The 20,303-nt window shown below is 44.7% G+C and overlaps 1 protein-coding gene across 1 annotated transcript in view; it reads right to left on the bottom strand.

Annotated features, from left to right (window-relative positions):
• LOC138266552 (dehydrogenase/reductase SDR family member 4-like) overlaps positions 1 to 20,303 on the bottom strand; it is a 208,403-nt gene that overhangs the window by 93,237 nt on the left and 94,863 nt on the right. The window contains exon 4 of the mRNA XM_069215404.1: positions 9,980 to 10,157. Coding sequence (XP_069071505.1) covers positions 9,980 to 10,157 — 178 coding nt within the window. The remainder of the gene's footprint in view (positions 1 to 9,979; positions 10,158 to 20,303) is intronic.

The following is a 20,303-nucleotide window of genomic DNA, read 5'->3' as shown; positions in this document are numbered from 1 at the left end:
GGGGGGGGGGTGTCGCATATGTGTGTGCCCGTAAGCTTTCCTCCTCCCCCCTCCCCTGTGTCGTAGGTGCAGTACTCACCGTTGTCGTCTGCGCCGGCGTTCGTACTCGTGGTAGATGAGCAGGTAGACAATAGCTGGTAGGATGTTTAATTCCATGCTGTTCTCCGTCCTCGTGGAGTGTGTAGAGGTGAGCGTTTTCCCGTTCGTAGTCGGTTTCCGCCGTGTTTTTATCGGCGGGGCTCCCGCCCCGGAAAAGGTGGCGGATTGGTGAGTTGTGATAGTGTGGGCGGTACATTGTCTGCCGCCTGCCTGTTGGCGGTGACCGCCGCGCTGTTTGTGTGTCCCGCCGTGGCGGGCGGAGTGTTAAGGTGGCGGGCTGTGTTGGCGGTTCCCGCCAGGGTCAGAATTCCATTTTTTGGACCGCCTGCCTGTTGGCGGGTTGGCCGCCGCTTTAACACCGACCGCCAGGGTCAGAATGACCCCCTTTGTTTTTTTACATTAGTGTTGTCGTCAGAGATATAAAACCAGGGTGTACCCGTGCAAGGCAGTGCACAACTGGCCTTGATAGTATCTGTGTGCATATTCTCTTTGTGTAAGCAGCCAATAAACACTCAGGGGGTCATTACAACCCCGGCGGTCGGCGATAATCCGGAGGTAGTACCGCCAACAGGCTGGCGGTGCTTACCGCCACATTATGACATTGGCGGTGTGGCGGTGGGCGTAGCGATAGGGATGAACGAGATGACACGGGTTGGTGATTGAAAGGTATGTGATTTATTTAATATATATAGATATGTGTTCCCTTTGAATAATTTGTGGCTTTATCCGTTTATGTAGGTGACCTCTTCTTTTCTTCTCTTTCCCAGGGCTTCCAGAGGCAGATGGTTGTTCTCCCAGGAGGGTGGCGTCGTCAGACCAACCAGAAAAGGAAAGAAAGGTGGGTAAGTCACAAGTCTGAATGTGGTGTGTGTGGTGTTAGTGAGGTGGGAGGGTGTATAGAGAGAGAGAGAGAGAGGTGATGATGAGGGTCCGGGCAGTGATGATAGTCCAGGGTGAAAGTGATAGGCAGGATATTAGGAATTCCCCTTTTGTGTGACACCTCCTTGAGAAAAAAAAAAAATCTCTTTTCCTTCTACAGACACTGCTACCTTAGGGTCTGTTCCCTTATGCCTCCGGTGGTCGGGTTTTAGTGTTGTTAGTGTTCAGCTTAGCATTGCTAGGGGTTCCCTAGTCATCCTCTCTTCCCGGGGGTCCCTTGCCTGCTTCACTCCCTCTCCGACCTCTCCCTCCCTCGTCCTCTCCACCCTCCCTCCCTTCCCACCAGCGCACTTAATCTATTTTTCATGCAGGACTGTACCAGCTTAAGCCACGTCCCTCCAGGGACGTGGCGGAGTCTCCGCTGTTCGGGGCTTCTTTGTCCCTCTGTAGGGCCGCCACGAGGTGTGGACGCCGACTGCTCGTCGAATCTTCCGTCTTCAGGAACGTTCCTGTAGGCGCTCTCTTGTTCGTCCGCGTTTCCCTCTTCAGTAGCAGCTCTGTCCTCTTTCTCCCTCCTCTACGCGCGTTGTCCGTCTTCCTCGTGTACACTTTGGGAAACCCGGATATCCGGGTTTCCTAATCTTGCCATTGCCGGCTCAGCGGTACCCCCAGGGCACTGGTCGGACTGGGGGCCGCCATGACAGGTAGTCAGGTGGTCGGACGCCCGGCTACAGACGGATTGGATTAAGCCAACCCGCCAATGTACCACTCCGACTGCCACTGAGGTAACAGCCGCCGGGATTATGATATCCATCTCCAGCCCGGCGGCCACCATTGTGCCGCCTGCGGGATAATGATCCTGCCTACCACCATGGGTTTCATGGCCAGTGACAGGGAATTCCTTCCCTGTCACTGATAGGGGTCCCCCTACCTCTCCAGATACCCCCCACCTCTCCAAACCCCCACACAATCCCCCCACATCCACACCCCTTCACACACACAGACACACACACACAAGCATACACACACTCATTCACACATACATACACGCTTGCATACATCCAATCACAGACACATCCACACACACTTCCAAACATACATGCAGACACGCATTCACAGTTCACAACATACACGCACTCACACGTCCGTACATGCACACACGTATTCAACACTCAACACACACACACATTCAAGCACACACATATATTCACACACCCCCACACAGCACCCCCCACGCCCCTCCCCTGTCAGAGTCCTGACTTACCTGGATCCAGGGGTTCCTCCGGCAGGAGACAGGACGGGGCGCTGCTACCGCCAGCAGCACCCACCAGCAGATCACCGACAGGCCGTATAATTTGTCATAACACGGCTGGCTGGCAGCGCCACCTTACCGCCATGTGGCGGAAATCTGGCTGTGGTCATTGGCGGTCATCGCCACGGTGGTAGGCGGTTTTTACCACCGATGTAGTAATGAGGGCCTCAGTGCCTAACATATCAGAGGTGAGGACTGGAAGAGCACCAAGTGCTTCTAGTGCAAGTTGTAAGAAATGTGGGTCCTAATCCAAGCCCAATGGGGATGAGGACCACCAAAGTGGGGGGAAGGGGTTAACAATATGTTTATTAATTAGAAATAACAATTATTTATCTGTGTTAAGTTTAATATAATTAGGCCTCAAAATTGGCATTACTGGGCCTCAGGCTGCTTCAATTTACATTCATTTTAAAGCTGCTGAAGAAAAATTGTTCATTTCATTTTTCATGAATGAGCTTTCAGGTTGAAGTCTCTAGCTAGTGTTTTTCATTTTCATGAAATAAGAGAAATAGTATTTATTTTGTGGTGTTGTTTTATTACTGAAAAGAAATGTATTAATGTGTCTTTCTCAAGAAGAAAGCTAAGGAAGCTAAGCTGAAAGTAACTGTAATTGTAACATATTCAAGGCCACTTGCCCAAATTTACTTTAGAAGTTAACCGTTAGCTGAACTGTGTTTTGTTTTTACTTGTTGTATAAATGTCATAGCATTGTTCCCCATTTCCTATGCAAAAGTGGTGTTCCTTAGATTCTTTATATTTGTCAAAATTATAATTTCTTGTTGTGTTATTGGTTCATGTATGAATCCTTGTTAGTAAAGCCCTATGATATTGAATCTTACCATGGCAGGTATGTGGTTTTCCACTGTCTAAAACCTATAAAGTGTGCTATTTCTAGGGCTGTGCCAGTCTTTCCCTGCCCTTCAAGTCGAACAGTCTCTATTTCAGACTGTTATCTGACTCCATACTAAGATATTTTGCTCTCACTATTGAAGGCAGTCTCCATGTCACATTGTCTGCTTTTTATCCTTAGACCATCTTGCTCTTTCCCCAGCAGCAGACGTTTTGTTGTCCTCTTGTTGATTTATATTTAGGGCTCCCAGTTTTATGGTACTTATTTTTTTAATATTTCGGTCTGTATTTATGAATACTTATTTTTTGGTCACTTTATTAGTATTCATCCATATTTATTTTGTGGTTTACAAATAAGTGGAGTCAAAAATGGCACCTTTCTACATTTATTTAACTGTTAAATACGCACTCATACTTTGATGCATGTCGCATTTTAGCAAATTCAGTAGCCAAATATAGCAGAACAATACACCCACAGGTAAATATTAGCAATTTACTACAAATATATTCTTATGTACGCCTGCATTTAAAGAGATCCTAATCTGTTTTTGAACTCCCCATGCTGTTTATCTACTCACATGTTGTATTGGAATTCACAGCAGACAGCTTTGAAAGTCACTCATTAGAAGCACAATTTTTGCTACTTTTCCACTTTTAAAGATAAATACAGACAGGAAACACATTGTTTTCTGTCTGTATTCATCTCTAAAAATGAGTAAAAACAGAAAAATTGGACCCTTATTTATATTTAAACGCTCCTATTTTGGTTCATGCTTACTTACTTGCGTATGGAAAATGACCCTATGTCTTACCTCTTTCAAATTTGACATTTTTTGATATATTATTTGATATATTGATGCTGATTTGGATATGACAACTAAGTCCTTTGTGTCTTCTTTAATGATTCTTACGTTTTCAATAAACATTCATGGTTTTGACTTTGAATTTTGTTCTGCAAATTTTTTCTTTATTTGCATAAGGATCACTGTCCTTTGGGACTCAACGACCTTGTTCCTGCACATCAATCCTTTTAATTCATTAGTTAAAAGCTTTGACAATTGTACACTGTATTTCTAGTTCAGACATCTCATTGGCTGAGGGGTAAACATTTTGTTATAGAATTTAAAGGTTGTCTTGCTAGGTTGTCTGTACAATCATCTTTACAAGGTTGTAAGATTGTTGCTTGATGGTTGTTATTGCCTTGGGAGAAATCTAAAATAAACTTGGCCACTGGATGGTAGCTGGTCCTTGATAATGGGTTCTGCTGAGATGAAGGCAGGAATGAAACAGAAGGCAGGAATGAGGGGAATATAGAATGGTCACTCAATTATCCTCATTTGGGGAACCTTCAATCCCAACCACACCCGGCAACTATCTCTCCCTTTGGTGCCTTCAGAGGCTGTTTCCCCTTTACTGAGAGCAATAAAGGCAGCTGGGCTACAGCAGTAGTTCTAAGTGGGCCACAGAAAGTGAGGCCTACAGTGCCAGGACTGGAGATGCCTCCTGGGATATCATGTGCTGGTCCACTATTGCCTTTCAATAGCTGCTGGAAAGAGACAGGGATTCTGCCTACCAGGAGACAAGGATAGTGACAGATACTGCATACAGAGATGTTTTATGAGACATGCACAGCAGCACTACAGGTCCAGCATCCTGGGATCCAGGCACTGCATGAGAATGAGCTGCAAGACAAAATGCACTGCATCTGAGGATTCCGGGCAGCACAGGCTGCCTCTTTTGAAGGCAGTCTGCTCTTCTGGTTCAGTATCATCAGCCGTAACCTGCTGGCAGATCAAGCACGGGCCTTGTAGTCGCGCAGCTGATTGAGGTGCTGTGTGTAGCCTAGATAATGGATTCAAGGATAGAAGCTGGGCAGTACTCTGGTCCAAGACATGAAACAGAGCAAGCCTCTGTCAGCATCATAGTCATTCTTTGCTGTTCCGTTCAGGTTGAGGAGAGTCAGGAGCATTTGCATTTGCAATGATATTGCAGAGCAGTGAGCAAGATGCTCACGACCAAGCCCAGGTAGTGAGTAGGAACTCCAATAGGCCATTCTTCCCTCTCATTATCAGCTGCATTTTTTTAATCCATCATGTTGCCCACAAATTTTACATGTAACATTTGCACCTAATAAGCATGTTGCTTCAGTTTGAGCAGACTGAATGTATCTGTAAATTTTCAGGTAGGGGTTTAATTTTGATTTCTTTTTTTATCTGTGTGTTTGTCTGAATGTAGGGTATGCTGTGTACATGTGCGAGTAAAGGCTAAACTGTGTGAGTGCAGGCTAAATAATGTATCTGAATGCAGGGTTTCAATAACTATTGTGTACCGTTAGTGTAGAGTGTGGGCAATACATATGTGCAGGGTTAGGAGAGAGACTGTGGGAGTGCAGGGTGAGCTGTCTGCCAGTTTGAGTGCAATATAAGGGTGAGTATAGAGTTAGTTCTGCATGCATAGGTGCCTGTGCAGGTGCATGGTGTGTCTTGCTGCCGTCTTACTGCAGGGTTTTCTGTGTGAGTGTATAATGAGCAGTGTGTCTGCGTAAGCATTTGGTTAGAGGTGTGCCTGTGTCAATGCAGGGAGTGTTTTTATGCATGTAGCGTGAGTTGTAGCCACAAGACAGCGAAATGCAGCACATTTTAGTGAGCCTAAGTAGCACTTCTAATGCATATTAACCTAGATTTTGAGTTTGAACCCCATCAGAAGACTAACCCCATAGATATATACTCTGCCTCTGGTATACATTTTTAATGAAAGCACAGAAGTGTATTAGCAATGTGTGATTAACATATAATGAATTTGAGATAATTTGTTGAGAAGCTGTGTTTATTTTAACATTGAATGGTGTAGGACTTTATTTAAAAAAGACTGCTGCTGTATGTAGCCATCTTTCCCATGCACATTTCTTTTTGCTACCTTTCATTCAGTGTACAGTCGAAATTTTGTAAACAATGTCTTGAAACACAGTTTATTAGACCTATCAGCCTTAGGGTGGTCTTCCCCCAAACATTCTGCCTGTTTGCCTCACATTTTTGCAGGATATTTTTGACCTTAGGACTCTGGGAACTTTACCACTGCTGACTGTGCTTCTCCCTAACACTGGCAACACTGGTGTATCCACAAATTACATATTTAATTTACTTATAAGTCCTTGTAAGGTGGTAAACCATATACCCAGGGCCTGTACATGAAATGCTACTACTGGGCCTGCTCCACTGATTATGCTACCCACTTAAGTAGCCCTTTAAACATGTCTCAGGCCTGCCACTGTAGAGCCTGTGTGTGCAGTTTCACTGTCACTTTGACATGGCATTTAAAACCCCTTGCTAAGTCTTAAACTTCCCTTTTAATATATATATATATATATATGTCACCCCTAAGGTAGGCCTAGGTATCCTATAGAGCAGGGTGCTTTGTACCTAAAAGGTAGGACATGTACTTTTAAGTTTTACATGACCTGCAAGTGAAAAACGTCCAAATTTGTTTTTCACTACCGCGAGGCCCACTCCTCACACAGAAAAACATTGAGAATTCCTTAATATACTTTTAAGCTGTAATTCCTGATCAGAAAGAAGTAGCTGAATCATGTTTCATATACTTGGTATGATAATAATATATCCTCTTTACTCGTAAAGTCTGACTTAACATTACTATTTTAGAAATGCCACTTTTAGAAAAAGAGAATTTCTCTGCTCTTACAGCTCTGTGTGCCTGCAGTCTGTCTCCAATACATGTCTGGGGTGGGTAACAGCTACACTTTGTGCATTCCCTCTAGACACTCACAAACACAGGAAGATTAGATGTGTCTGATCACTCATCTGCATTTTGATAGCTCTTCCCTGGTAGGAAGGGAGTAATGGGGGCGGACACTTACACCTGAATAGGGAGTGTCTTTCCCCACACAAGTGACTGATTGTCCCCTGCTGGTAGTCTGGAGCAAGGGCTAGGAACCTCTGTGCATTTCAAAGATCCTTCTTCGAAGTCACCCCCACTTCAAAGGCACATTTGAGTGTAAGAACTAGGTCCCTGACCGCAACATATCAGTACACTATTGGACCTGTGAAGAACTCTGCCAGGAGTAAGGACTTCTGTGCTACAACGAGTGCCACTCTGCTGGACTACTTCCAAGAAGGACTGCTAACAGCTTTGATGAGTTACACTGCTGCCTACTGATCTCTGCCCGGCTGAGGAAGGACTGGACATCTTTCATCTGAACCCAGAGTGACTACAAGGGCTTGATGAATTGCACACTGTTCTGCAAACTCAGGGACATCAAAGACTTTCCTGCAACCTGCAATCAGTACTAGGATTATGTCTGCTGTGAGTCCTGCTCTGCCAAGTGGTGCCAATCTAGTCCTGGGCCCTTGGTAGTTAGTATCTGTGCTGCAACCAAAAGAAACTAATTCATCAACGACATTGCGCTGATCTGAATCAGTGCATTTCCTCTCAACACTGATGCATCACCACTGCTTCCTGATATGTGACACTGCATTGTGGTCTGTGCAATGCATTGCCCCTGGATTCTGACAGATCTCCGACCTTGCGCGGCTCCGTGCCAATGTGTCACTCTGACCCAACGGTTCAATGATGACGCATTGCCTCAATGCTCAATGCTTCCTGATCTTCAATGCATCCTCAGCGCTGCACAGCTTGGAACCAACGAATCGCCTACATCTCCTTGATCTACAGTGACACATCTCCTATGCTTCACACATCCAGTCCTCGACATTTACACTTCTTGCATCCAATGTACTTCCTAAGCAGAACCTGCATGGGTTCTATTGCTGGCCTGCCCTCCATTTCAATCAACCTGAAATTATGATCTCCCCCAGTCTAGCGTGACCTCAAGTAACCATTTTAGTGCTATTGACTTCTAAGCACTATTTTGGGTTTATTTTATAAAAATTCATAACTCGGCTTCTACTGATTGCATTTTTTTATTTTGGTCTTGCTTTACTCATAAAACAGTCCATTTTACTAACCCTGTGTTTGGTACTTTTTGTGGTGTTTTCATTGTGTTGTGTGTGTGTTGTACAAATACTTTACACATTGCCTGTGTTCTGTGCCAACATACCAGAGGGTGAGCACAACTAATCTCTAAGTGTGTATCTAGCTTACCCTGAATAGATAGGTGGTTCCTGCTTGTACAGGGTGCATACTCTGACAACCAGAATCCGCAGTTCTAACACAATGTCATTTTATCATGTACAAAATGATGCTTTGTCCTTAAGCTTCGTTTTCATGTTGTGATAGTATAGTCCATGCTTTCCCAAAGTCTTGCCTTCTGGGACCACTTTGTAATTCTCATGAGAACTTAACCTTCATTTGTAGCAATTTGATCTACTTATTGAGGTGTCACAGGAGCACCACTGATGGGAACTATATCATATGAATCTGTGGTATAGTGCTGGCAAATGTAATTTTAAACTGTATTGTTCTTTCATTAACATCATTGGAAGGGATTTCCATATCTTTGCACATTCACATGGAATGTATGAATCGGTTGTATGATGGAACCACGCATGCGGCAACCACGCATGCCTGAACAACGCAGTCGTAACTTTGACCTTGTTTCCACGCATGCCTTTACCACGCAAGCCTTTACAACGATTTTTCATTGTAAAGGCATGCCTAGTAAAGGTATGTGTGAAAACGGCATGTGTGAAAACGGCATGCGTGGTTGTCGCATGCCACCCCCACCCTAAAAACAGAAGTACCCCGATCTACACTAAAAACCCCACCCCTAAAACTACAGCGACCCCCCACCTCGCCCCTAAAACCTGCCCCCACCCTAAAAAGAAAATTACCTCAACCCCCCACCCCACCCCTAAAAACCCGACCCCCCAAACCCTAAATTGAAAATTACCCCGACCCCCACCCCTAAAAACAAAATAACCCCGACCCCCCCATCCCAGCCTCTTTAAAAAAATAGCGTAACCATCTAGACCCCTTCGCCCCACGCCCCCACCCCTAAAAACTACCCCCAACCCTGCCTCAGCCCCACTTACCTGACCGGGTCCTCTCCTGATGGATCTTCCTTTTTCTCTGCCTTAACCACGCATGTACATTGTTCAGCACATGCATGGTTAAACCAGAGAAAAAGGCCTGCGTTGTTCAGGCAAGCGTCATTCAGCTTGCATGAACAACGCTGGCGTGGTTCCCGATGCGTTGTTCCAGATCTCTCCCGTATGAATCTACTTCTATTCCACCCTATAAAGTGATCCTTATATAAAGTGTGTTGGGTTCACTCTTCCCTGATTTTTAGAAGGCAACACTTGTTTGGTTTTACCTCTGATTTATGATGTAGACCCTGATATAAATCAGGGTTAAAGCAAGGGAAACACTCGACCTCACCTCCATGACAAATGGAGGGTTATTAGTTCAGGGGTTTCCATTATTACGTTTTTTAAGACAGTTGTGCAGTTTCCAATTTGTGTAACTTAGGTGTCATTTGAAGCAGTTTGATTGATCCTCATAATCTATCCAGTGTCCTCGTATCTGGTGGTACCCTAGAGAAACTGGTAATTTTCCTTTTCTGCTAATGATTTTTGTTGAATCAGGTTAATGTTTCACAATGTGTAACTAGAGCATCAGCTTTAAATGGAACATTGTAAGACACACACGTCTTTTCCCACTGTTTTCAGACTTGTATTTGCGAGGAAAGGGTCTGGATTTCAAATTTATGAACTACACAGAATCTACTTTTTCTGTGCTCAAGCTTTTAGAAATCAACTATGCCAAGAACCAGCCCTGAATTCTGAATTTCTCTTCTGTGTACAAGAAGGAACCTTTCAGGGTCCCTCTGGGGTCCTATTGAGTTTTGTTAAAGTTTCCACTCACCAATTCCACAAGGTTCTTCCTGTGGTCTTTGTCTGTGACATTGCAGACGGTCCCTGAAACAGACAGGTTCTCTGACTGGAGCTTATTGATTGCTTTGTCAACGTTCTCTTGCTTCCGGCTGCTCAGGACCACGTGTGCGCCCTGTTGTGCCAGGCGGCGAGCGACAGCGAACCCAATCCTGGATGAAATCAAGATGAAAACACATTGGTCATAGTAGAGCAGTCTGTGAGTAGAACTCTGTCTCTGCTAACATTTCCTGTAGCCACTAGACCTGCAGAAGAAGGAACTAGCATTTGGTATAGAGCAGAGCGAAAGATCATGCATACAGCTCTGTATATTGTCATGTTGATGCATATTTATGTTCAATGTACAAATGGAATACATGTCTTTTCTTTTGGGGAGTGTGAGTGTGGTGCAATCCAATAGATGTATTTTCCCTGTTTACTCCCCCACTGGTGGAGTTTTGACATGGTGCTTCTATTCCCAACTTTTTAGGCCTATCCAACTTAGGCTTGACCCCTAGGTCACTGTGTTCCCATGCAAACGGCCTGACAGAATGTATGTATGGCAGAGAGAGAGACGTGCGAGGAGAGTTTCACTGTTAGGTGAGTTCAGAAATCTGCTAGGCACAAAGTAGGATTAAGCCTGCCACCCTACAACCTGCTGAACAGCTGTTGGTTTCCAAGTAGAAGGAGAACAAGAGAGAAACTGCAGGAAAGTTAAGAAGCCCCATTTTTAAGAAGTGAAGAGCAGGTTTCATGAGGAGTCCTAGGATACTGCCTGACAGCTACAACTAAATCAATAGGCTTCACTAGGACAAAAAGTCTTCAAACAGCTAATGATGTCTTTTAAGTACTATAATATCAGGAAAAGAATCAGAAATATTTACAAAAATAATAATACAGAAAGGACTAATGCGCATAACCAATCAAAACAGAACCAATTTGTTATGGTCATTCAGGAGTTAAGCATTTTTGTAGAAAATATGAAAAAAAACCTTTTAAGAAGCCTAGCAATGCAAAAATCTAGATTAATCGATGGGGTGTGAGTGACCAGCCACTCCATGACCAGCTGAGGGAACATAGTTAAACCACCAGTAATAAATATAGTGTGGGTAGAGTAGGCAACCCAGACAACAATTTTATCTTCAGACATAGGGGGCAATAATAAATTGCACGGTAATGGTAGATTGGTAAATCCTCGCCTGAAAATATAACTTCAGTGCACAATTACTTCACTATTTCCATGCAAATGCATGATAATGACTCTGTAATATAAAATTTGATGGGGACGTGAATTATGATTCTGCATGTTTCTCCAGTTAACTGCCCAGTTACTAGACATGAGTTCTGAGAAAGTAAATTGACTTGCACATGTGCCTTAATACTTGCAAGTGTACCATGAAAATGCTAATGCCCGTGTGTACCTTGACATGTGCAGTCACATTTTACTAACCATTTGATATTTCCTTTTTGTACCTGCTTGAAGGCCTCCAAGGCCTAAGTATTATTGCATGCTTACAAATATTTTAAACACATCTCTGCTATGCTATTCTGTGCAGAACACTGCAGGTTTTTGCTGAACCATTCTAGCAAAGAATACTCTTTGTTTGAGGGGGTCATAATGACCCCGGTGGTCAACGTTAATATGGAGGAAAGTACTGCCAACAGGCTGGCGGTACTTTTCTCCATATTATGACATTAGCCATACCGACCACCGCGCTGAAGACTTCACTCTCCAGCCCGGCGGCCGTTACGTGCCCGCCTGCAGGATTATGACCCCACCTACCACCATGGTTTTCGTGGGATCCTTACCGCTACAAAAACCATGGCGGTAGGCACTATCAGTGACAGGGAAACCCTTCCCTGTTACTGATAGGGGTCTTCCTACCCACCTCCCCTCCACAGGTTCCTCCCACCCCCCTCTTCCTCTCCAGACCCCCCATACACACCCCTCCCTTCACACACACACATGCATACACACACCCATTCCAACATTCATCCACACATGCATACATCCATTCACACACACTTACATACATACACGCATTCAAACAACACAACATATACGCACTCACACATCCATACAGGCACACACACACAACACACACCCGCATGCACGCACGCACAGACATACACACCCCCCCCCACACACACAACACCCCCTCCCCTGTTGGAGCACCCACTTACCTGTAGTCAGGGGGTCCTCCGGCAGGAGACGGTACGGGGCGCTTCTGCCAGCAGCAACGTCCGCCAGCAGAACACCACCAGGCCGTATTATTCTCATATTACGTCCGGCAGTGGTTTACTGGCGTGGTGCTGCTGCTGGCAGCAGCAGCACCTTACCGCCATCCGCCGGCACGGCCACAGTCAGATTTCCGCCATCCTTCTGGCAGAAAACTAGCTGTGGTCATAATCCATTGGACGGCTGGTAGCCGCGGCGATGGTCTTTTAGTGACCGTTGCCGTGGCGGTAGGTGTTTTTTACCGCCGGGGTCTTAATGACCCCCTGAATTTGGTAACAATGAAACAAGGATTTTATTAGCAGAGTCAGCTCTTGTTGGTTTAATTGTATTAGGTGTCTGAAGTCTTCTCCCATTCTTTCAACAATAAAATCCAAGAAGATCCTGCCACTGCTCATCAGTGTCCATGTACAATTTGATCACATGTTCTTGCTTCTAGTCACTTGCTTTGAGAAAAGGTGCATAAATATTGCACCAAACTGTGTGGTATTTTTTGCATGACATGCTCCAACTAATCGAAGACAGAGCTTGTCTGTTGAATTGGCAATTGCTGTGCTTATTTTGAATATTTGCTGGCTAATTTTGTATTAATCATGTTAGATTTCTATGCGCTATGACATGTGTTTTGTTTTCTTTTACACATTCTAGGGCACTGGACAGGAATCGTCCTTGCCAGGCAAACAGTCGAGCACTGTATCAGACTAGAGGTGCACTCGATCAGATTCAACACAGAAACCCTAGGCATCAGAGGTATGGGAGCCATTTATACATGTGGACTGGGGTGGAGCATGGCCTAGCATTGGAACTGGTGAACTGGCTTTCTAGTCAGTCTTACATCACCAATTTGTAGGGACAGTATATACATTTTGTGGAATTGCACAGTGTCCCACACCAAAAAAGTGTCTACCCCAGTGTCCCCAGAATAGTGTGAATTAGGTTCTTACTTTCATGTGATAATACCAATTGTCAACCTGCTGTGAATAACACTGAAATCCCACCTGACAATAGATTTACTTTCTCAGAGGTCCTACACTTTGTGGTCCACAAGAGCCAATGGTGTGGGGTTAATTGCTCCATGGAACCTTTGAAAATCACGATAAAAAAACAAACTGCCCAAACTCTCTCAGTATTCCGGCAAACCGAAGACAGAGGCTTGCAGGCCTCATCAAACTGATTTTACCTTTCAAATAAGTCAGAAAGACCGATGTGTACAGATCTGTACAAGATTGGTGCAGGTGTAATATTGTGGTCTGTGGTCTCTGGAGGAGCTTTTGTGTGCTTGAACTAAAATGTGTATAAGTATCAGTTACTCTGCACCTTATAACACATGGGTATACTGGCATGGAGCTATCCAAATTGAAACTAAGGGCCAGATGTAGCAAACGTTTGCGAGTCGCAAACGGGCCGATTCGCTATCTGCGACAGTGCAAAATCGGAAATGGGATGCAAAAAGCCCATTTCCGACTCGCAAAAAGCGATGGGACCCGTTTGCGAGTCGCATCCGTTGCGACCCCATTTTGCGACCCGCAAATACCAAGTCGCAATTTGCGAGTCTCAAACCTTATGCAATTGCAACTCGCAAATTGCGACTAGTCGCAAAAAGCCCAGTTTGCATGTCCCATTTACCACTAACTCAGAGCAGGTGGTAACCATTACCAAAGTATAAAAGGGGACCCAGAAGGCATCTGGGTTACACAAGATGGCGGAGATATACCTGATAGCAGTGAGGAGGAGAGTCCACGCAGCCCAGCAGAGGAGGAGGAGGGGCCACAGACAGGAGAAGATATATAGAACAAGGCAGACTCTTTTTCAGCAAACTGAAGAGGAGATCTATGACAAATACCGCCTTAGCAGCGCAGCCATACTAGAATTAATAGATTTACTCAAACCACAGCTAGAACACCAGACTCTGCGTGGCTGCGCCATCCCTACGCATGTGCAAGTGCTATGCTCACTGCACCTCTTGGCCTCAGGGAGCTATCAGGGGGTCATTGCTGTGGCAGGTGGGGTATCCCAAAGTGCAGTGTCAAGGTTCCTCAGGGCCTTCCTAGATGCCTTAGTCACGCACAGGTCTCACTTCATATACTTATCAAGGAATGAGGCAGAAATGAACAGCACCAAGCTGGACTTTTACCGCATTGCCCACTTTCCCCATGTCATAGGGTGTGTAGATGGGACACACATTCAAATATGCCCCCCTGCAAATCTGTAACACATTTTCCGCAACAGAAAGTGTACCCACTCACTCAATATACAGGTTGTTTGTGACGCCCATTATGTCATCACCGACATTGTAGCTAAGTTTCCAGGCAGTACCCATGACTCATACATTTTTAGGCATAGTGGGATACATCAACGCCTGGAACGTGGGGAATTCGGAGACGGTTACCTCCTAGGTAGAGCCACAGGCACTTGCAGACATACACACATGTCACTGTGCACGACAATCTGGACTTCCTAACCGTGTACTTTTGTGCCCAAAGGGTGACAGTGCATATTCTCTCAGGCCTTGGATCATGACTCAGTTTTTAACACCCAGCAATGATTCAGAGAGGCAATACAACAGTGCACATAAGAGGACCAGGAACCTGATAGAGCGCACCTTCGGACTCCTGAAGGCAAGATTCAGATGCCTCCACCGCAGTGGAGGTGCCCTCCAATACACCCCCATTACCGCATTAAAAATTGTGGTCGCATGCGCCATCCTCCACAACATAGCCACCCGACGTGGGCTACCTCTCACCCCTGCAGACCCAGATCCTGATGATGAAGAGTAAGAACAACCACATCGCCATCATGGGGATCGGAGTATAGCTAATCAAGGAAGACTGAGACGGGACCACATTGCAACACAATATTTTGGACGGTACGTGTCAACTCCCACCATACTCACCTATTAACCAAAAACTCCATTTGTTAAGTGGAACAAAAATAACTGTTTAATTAGTGTATTAAAGAAACTATTTACAAGTATAGATTGTCCATGGGCAGGAAAATGCCAACCAGTCATGTTGCACATTAACGCCATGTGCCACATTTAATGGTCCTGGGTGATCTCTAAGATCTTCTGCCCCTCCTGCCAGCCTGGCTGGTCCCTGCTGCTTCCGTGGTGCTCTGCCTACCACTCCTGAGCACCCTGCTGTCAGTGGCAGAGACACTGCTCACTGTTGAGCCCTCCTCACTGTCTTGAGGTGTTTCCCCTGTGGCCCTCGACATTTCCCGTGTCTCCATCAGTTCGATAATGTGGGTGAGACGTCCCAGGCCCCTAGCCACATCCCCAGCGAAATGGCCCATCTCCACTTGCAGCCCAACTGTCCTCCTCGACAGGCCTGTGGTATTCATGGCGAGCCTGCCGATGGATGTGGCCATCCTGTCCAGTCTGTGCATAATCTGCCGATCTCTGCGCCGCCCAACCTCTGCCTGGGCCAGTAGTCCTCCCGCCAGTTCCCTCATGGCAAGGGCAAGGTCCCCAGTGTTCCTGCAGATCATGTCCATCCGTGTGTTGACGTGCTGCATGCTGGCATGGTTGTTTCGCACAAAGCGGTGCAGCACACCACTAATTCTGCCCAAAATTCTATTCTGCAGGCGCTGACCACGCAGCAGATGTGCCTCACTGGTGGTTGGAGGAAGTAGCCCGGATGCAGACTGCAGCCCAGATGGTATTGACCTGCGACGCCTGCGCAGCGGTGGCTGCCCTGTGCTTCCACCTGTCTCCTCCCTGCCTGTTGCTGGGGCAGCCTCTTGCGGAATTGTTGCAGCAGGTGTGGCTACTGCAGGGATGCTGCTGACAGTGCAGGTGGGGGTGCTGGCGGGTCCTGGGGTGTCCTCATGGGCCTGGGTGCTTGGGGTGTTGGTGGTGTCTTGCTGGAGACCTGTGGGACATGGGGAACAGACTGTCAGTGTCTACTATCTATTGCACACTTCCTAATAAACATTTGCCTATGAACTGCCTACTTGACTACATTTCCCATAATGCATCATTCTGGCATTTGCTACCCTGAAATGGAGCTATTTTGGTTGTGCATGCCCCTGTGTACATGGTGGGTGGGGGTATGGCATTGATAGGGGTACAGGCATATCACATGGTACTCACCGGTTGATGTGCTGGGCTCTGAGGTGTCCAGGTCCCCAAATCCAGACACTGCCTCCTGCTCCAATGTTTCTTCCACCCTTTCTTCTAGGGGTGTGAGTGGTGGCACAGACGATGGTCCCCCTCCTGTGCCTCTCATCTCCCGGAGCCTTTCAGCCACCCTCTCCTTGGTCCGGGAGCGGAGGTCATACCACCTCTTCTTGATGTCCTTGATGGTCCTATGGCTCACCCCCAGGGAATTGATCTTGTCCTGAATGTCCTGCCAGAGTTGTTTTTTTGTGCCCTCAGTAACATTGTGGGCTGCTCTCCCAAACAAGTCATCATAGTGCTGACAGCATTCCTCTGTCAGCACCTCCAGCTCCCTCTCAGAAAATTTGAGCTTCCTCTTTCTTGGGGTTCCCTCCATGGCAGCTGCTGTTTGTCCTGTGTGAAATTCAGCAGTTATAAAAGGGTGTGGTCCTCCCTCCTCCCAGGTGTATTTGTAAACTTCCTGGCTGTGATGTCATCATCATGGGCCAGGAAGTGTTTCCAGAGTGTTCTGCTGTGGTTTCTGGAGTGTTCTGCTACACCTGTAAGCAATTTTCAAGGTAATCGCAATTTGCGACACCTACTCGGTAATTGCGAGTTCGTTTTTTGCACACTCGCAAAAAGCGACCTCGCAATCTGCGGACTCGCACACTGCGTTGCGAGTCCGGGTGCGAGTCGCAATTTCGGAACGTTTTTTTTCCTTGCATTACATCTTGCGACTCGCATTTTGCGAGTCGCATCAACTCGAAAATGCGAGTCGCAATTTTTTATTTTGCTACATCTGGCCCTAAATGACTACAATGTTTTAAAGGGTGTTTTTTTCTGACTTAGGGTTCTGAGGCCTCAGTTAGGCCTCAAAACCATCTTGTTCAAAATGGATGCCATATCACGATGGTAATCTGTATTTATATTTCTCACCTGACTCTACGTGTAGCAAGATAAGGATTTACATTTCTGTATGACACTGTCCTAAAAGAGGCTGCTAGAAAAAACACTTTTGCTACAATTTCCAGGTCTGCCCTACCTATATTGTCATATTTACAATCATTTTCTGTTTTGTATGCAACTAATTTGATCTAACAACTCTGGGCGATATTAGTTCAGAGAGGCAAGTCAATATTTTTGTAGTAGGGAAGTGCAAAGGTGAGAGGTTATGTGACGTTTTAAACTGTGAAAATGTGATTTTTGGAGCAATGATCATACCATGCTGACTTTGTAGTTTTAATAAATTCTATTCAAGAATACTGTATATAATCCATTGAATTTGGGATTGAGCCAGAGATCTTTTGAGACATTCCCTAAGGCTTTAGGGATGCTGTCCAATTTCTTACTGATTCTGCTGCACACTTTAGACTTTAGGCCTGTTGTAGACTTTGGCGGATGAGATACTGAGTCGCAAACATGATGGATATCCCATCCGCCGTATTCTTAATGTCATAGAATATACAGCAGATGAGATATTCATCACTTTTGTGACAGTGTAACCCAATGAGCCAAAGTATAAATCAAGCTCCTACACTTCCTCTGTTGTTTTTACTCATCGTTATATTATTTTAGTTTGATGTCCTACATGGCAAATGGCCTCTATGTAGCTTAGGGCCTGATTTAGATCTTGATGGTAATACTGCAGTCCTGCCACAGCGGCGGTTCCAAGTACTCCGTCAAGCTGATGGAGTTCTGACCACTGTATTTAGATCTATGGCGGTTCAACTGCTGTCCACACTGACGGAGTGTACTGTGTCCCGCAAGCTGTATCCCACACCAGACATGGCGAACTCCAATGCAGGTGAATATTACCCCATCGCTGTCAGGAAGTCGGGATTGTGCTGACCATATTTAAATCCTACAGTCATGATAGCGGTGTACCATTGACAGTCTCCTGATGGCAGGAGTCTGTTGTGGGACCCAATCAGCGTTGTAGTAGGTCAGTGGCTACTAGATGGGTGTTGGCAGCACACACCTGATGTATATTGGCCAATTGTGAACATCTGCAAACCACACTATGACACACATCATTTCAGAACATGATGTTTTACCATTCCACTGCTGACCACCATTATGATGAAGAACTTGCCACTGAACAGTCATGCTACATTATTTTTTAATTCTCCCTGTTTTTTCAGTTTTTCATTTCTTTGTTATTTTTCTAATCACTTTAGGGGTGCTAGTTATTTTTTTTTTCTTTTTGGATCACTATGGCAGAAGTAACCCATGTTTTACAGTGGGAGAATCATCGGTTAGAGTGGTTGAAAATATTAGAGTTTAGCCACAATTGTTTGGAGCACAAGTACAAAATATAACCATAGCTCAGACAAGGCAAATGTGGGCCATAATAGTTGACAGAATGAATGCTGTGGCAAACAATTTGCGCACACAGGAAACACAGGAGGAAATTAGGAAAAGGTGGAATGACCTGCGGGGTAGAGTCCGTTCCCTGGCTTTCAAGCGTCACCTGCCCTCTATTAGAACTCTTTCCCTGTCTTGCAGATCCTACATCCTGAAGGCTTGACAGGAATCCCTGGTGGATTAGAAACTGGTAAGTAAGTAACGTCTCACTAATCACAAATAGAGTTATTGCCCTTAACTTAGCTGTTCCTAATAGTTGTAGACCCTTATCAAAGCATATAAATAAACTCAATTCATAAAAATAGCTTGTTTTATCCAAACTACTATCATCTTGGCTGTCTCTCTCTTCTTAATAATGAATAATATGTGTTGACAGAATGTGTTTGTGTTCCATAGTTCATTCCTTGCATATGCCTAGTTTCTTGCTTTGTGTCAATGTAAGTGGTACTCTAAAAACAGGTTCCAAAATCCACCTATTTGCACATGAAGGAAGTAGTGCTTATAAGTGTTATTTACAACAATTTACTTCATGCACATTTTGGTGAATATATCGTACATGTCGGTTCATTTGTACTGGAGAGGGTTAAATACTTTTGTTTAACTCACAATTTTACAAGTATTGTCAATGGTGATTACCAACAACTACAACTACCATGATGCCTTTTTTGCTTCTGGAAAATATTAGTGCAATGTGATGTTGCTCAACATCTCCTTACTTCCATATATGCACATTTGTTAAAGTGTTATGCATTTGCCATTCACCATTTCATGCTATGTTGTCAAAATCGTTTACTCCATTGAATTAAAGTAATTGCCTTCATAATTTATAGTCTGTTAAATTAAATATTTCCAATCATTTTCTGTGGCATGCTGAATATTAGTAGTAATGACACACAATTTACCTTGCAGTGTTCGTATGATGACCAAAGCCATTAATTTCAAACAGTTGTACTAGTTTACTTTTTAGCCTGCTAGGCCTTGGAATTGTTTAGTTCTTAATTCTCAACACTTCTGTGTTGGTTTGAATGTCTGGGACATGTATTGTACAATAAATAAATATCACTTTTCATTTTAAGACATATCTTCAACATTGTCTCAGAAGTTAGCATCTGTGTAAAATTACCTTCATGTGTAATGTACCAAAAAATCACACAAAGGTCTAATCAATGCATTAACCACATTTTCACTCTTGGGTTGCTCCATTTGTAGCTGATGACACATTTGAGGTACAATCCAGACACACAATTTAAGTTGCTGTGTTCATTTGATGACCAATGTCATTAATTTCAAACAGTTGTACTAGTATGCTTTTTAGCCTGGTAAGCCTCGGAATAGTTTAGTTCTTAATCCTCATCACTACTGTGTTGTTTTGAATGTCTGGTACATGTAATGTACAGTTTCTAAATAGTAGTTGTCATTTTAGATCATATCTTCAACATTGTCTCAGAAGTCAGCATCTGTGTAAAATTACTTGCATGTGCAATGTAGCAAAAGGTCACACAAAGGACTAATCAATGCATTAACCTGCATTAACCACTTTTTCACTCTTAGGTTGCTACATTTGTAGCTGCAGACATATTTGAGGTACAATCCAGATTTTTAATTTTCTATTGCTTTCAA

Source organism: Pleurodeles waltl, chromosome 11, assembly GCF_031143425.1.
Source record: "Pleurodeles waltl isolate 20211129_DDA chromosome 11, aPleWal1.hap1.20221129, whole genome shotgun sequence".
In the NCBI taxonomy this organism is placed as follows: domain Eukaryota; kingdom Metazoa; phylum Chordata; class Amphibia; order Caudata; family Salamandridae; genus Pleurodeles; species Pleurodeles waltl.
This window is presented reverse-complemented; position numbering and strand designations above follow the sequence as displayed.